Below are 574 nucleotides of genomic sequence, written 5' to 3'. Positions count from 1 at the left end.
TAGCCTATATAAGTATATCTCAAGAAACATGTGAATTATCACCGTTACCCAGTGAAAACCCTCAGGCCTCACAGTTGCAAGGGCAGAGAAAAGATGAAGTTTTACCATGTATTCCTGAATGCCAGTTTTTAAAACCTCCCAAAGCTGTTTCTGAAGAACCCAAAACTTTAGAAATAAAGCCAAATCGTGACAGTTTTACAAAACAAAATCAGCTTAAATTTTCTGCAGTTCAGAATATTTCTGGGTATAGCCGAAATATACAATTCAAGAGACGCCCAATACTTTCTGCCACTGTCACTAAACTGAAGCCCACTTGTACCAGAGAAAACCAAACGGAGACCAACAAACCAAAGGCAAAAAGATGTCTCCACCGTGTCGCAGGTGAATGTGACAAAATAACGGATAATCGAGAAGAGAAAGATGCTTTTCATTCTTATCTTCCAGTGATAGATCCAGTAGTGAGTAAATCTAAGAGTTGCAGAAAAGTAACAACTCCTTCCTCGAGGACACGTAAAAGAAAGAGCGAGGGAAACGGGGACGATGGAAATGTGACAGTCACAGCTGCGGAACATAC

General features: G+C 40.4%; 1 protein-coding gene across 1 annotated transcript in view; it reads left to right on the top strand.

Moving 5' to 3' along the window:
* ASPM (assembly factor for spindle microtubules) overlaps positions 1 to 574 on the top strand; it is a 32,222-nt gene that overhangs the window by 1,478 nt on the left and 30,170 nt on the right. The window contains exon 2 of the mRNA XM_039883638.1: positions 4 to 572. Coding sequence (XP_039739572.1) covers positions 4 to 572 — 569 coding nt within the window. The remainder of the gene's footprint in view (positions 1 to 3; positions 573 to 574) is intronic.

Source organism: Pteropus medius, unplaced genomic scaffold (assembly GCF_902729225.1).
Source record: "Pteropus medius unplaced genomic scaffold, Ma_sr-lr_union100, whole genome shotgun sequence".
In the NCBI taxonomy this organism is placed as follows: Eukaryota; Metazoa; Chordata; class Mammalia; order Chiroptera; family Pteropodidae; genus Pteropus; species Pteropus medius.
This window is presented reverse-complemented; position numbering and strand designations above follow the sequence as displayed.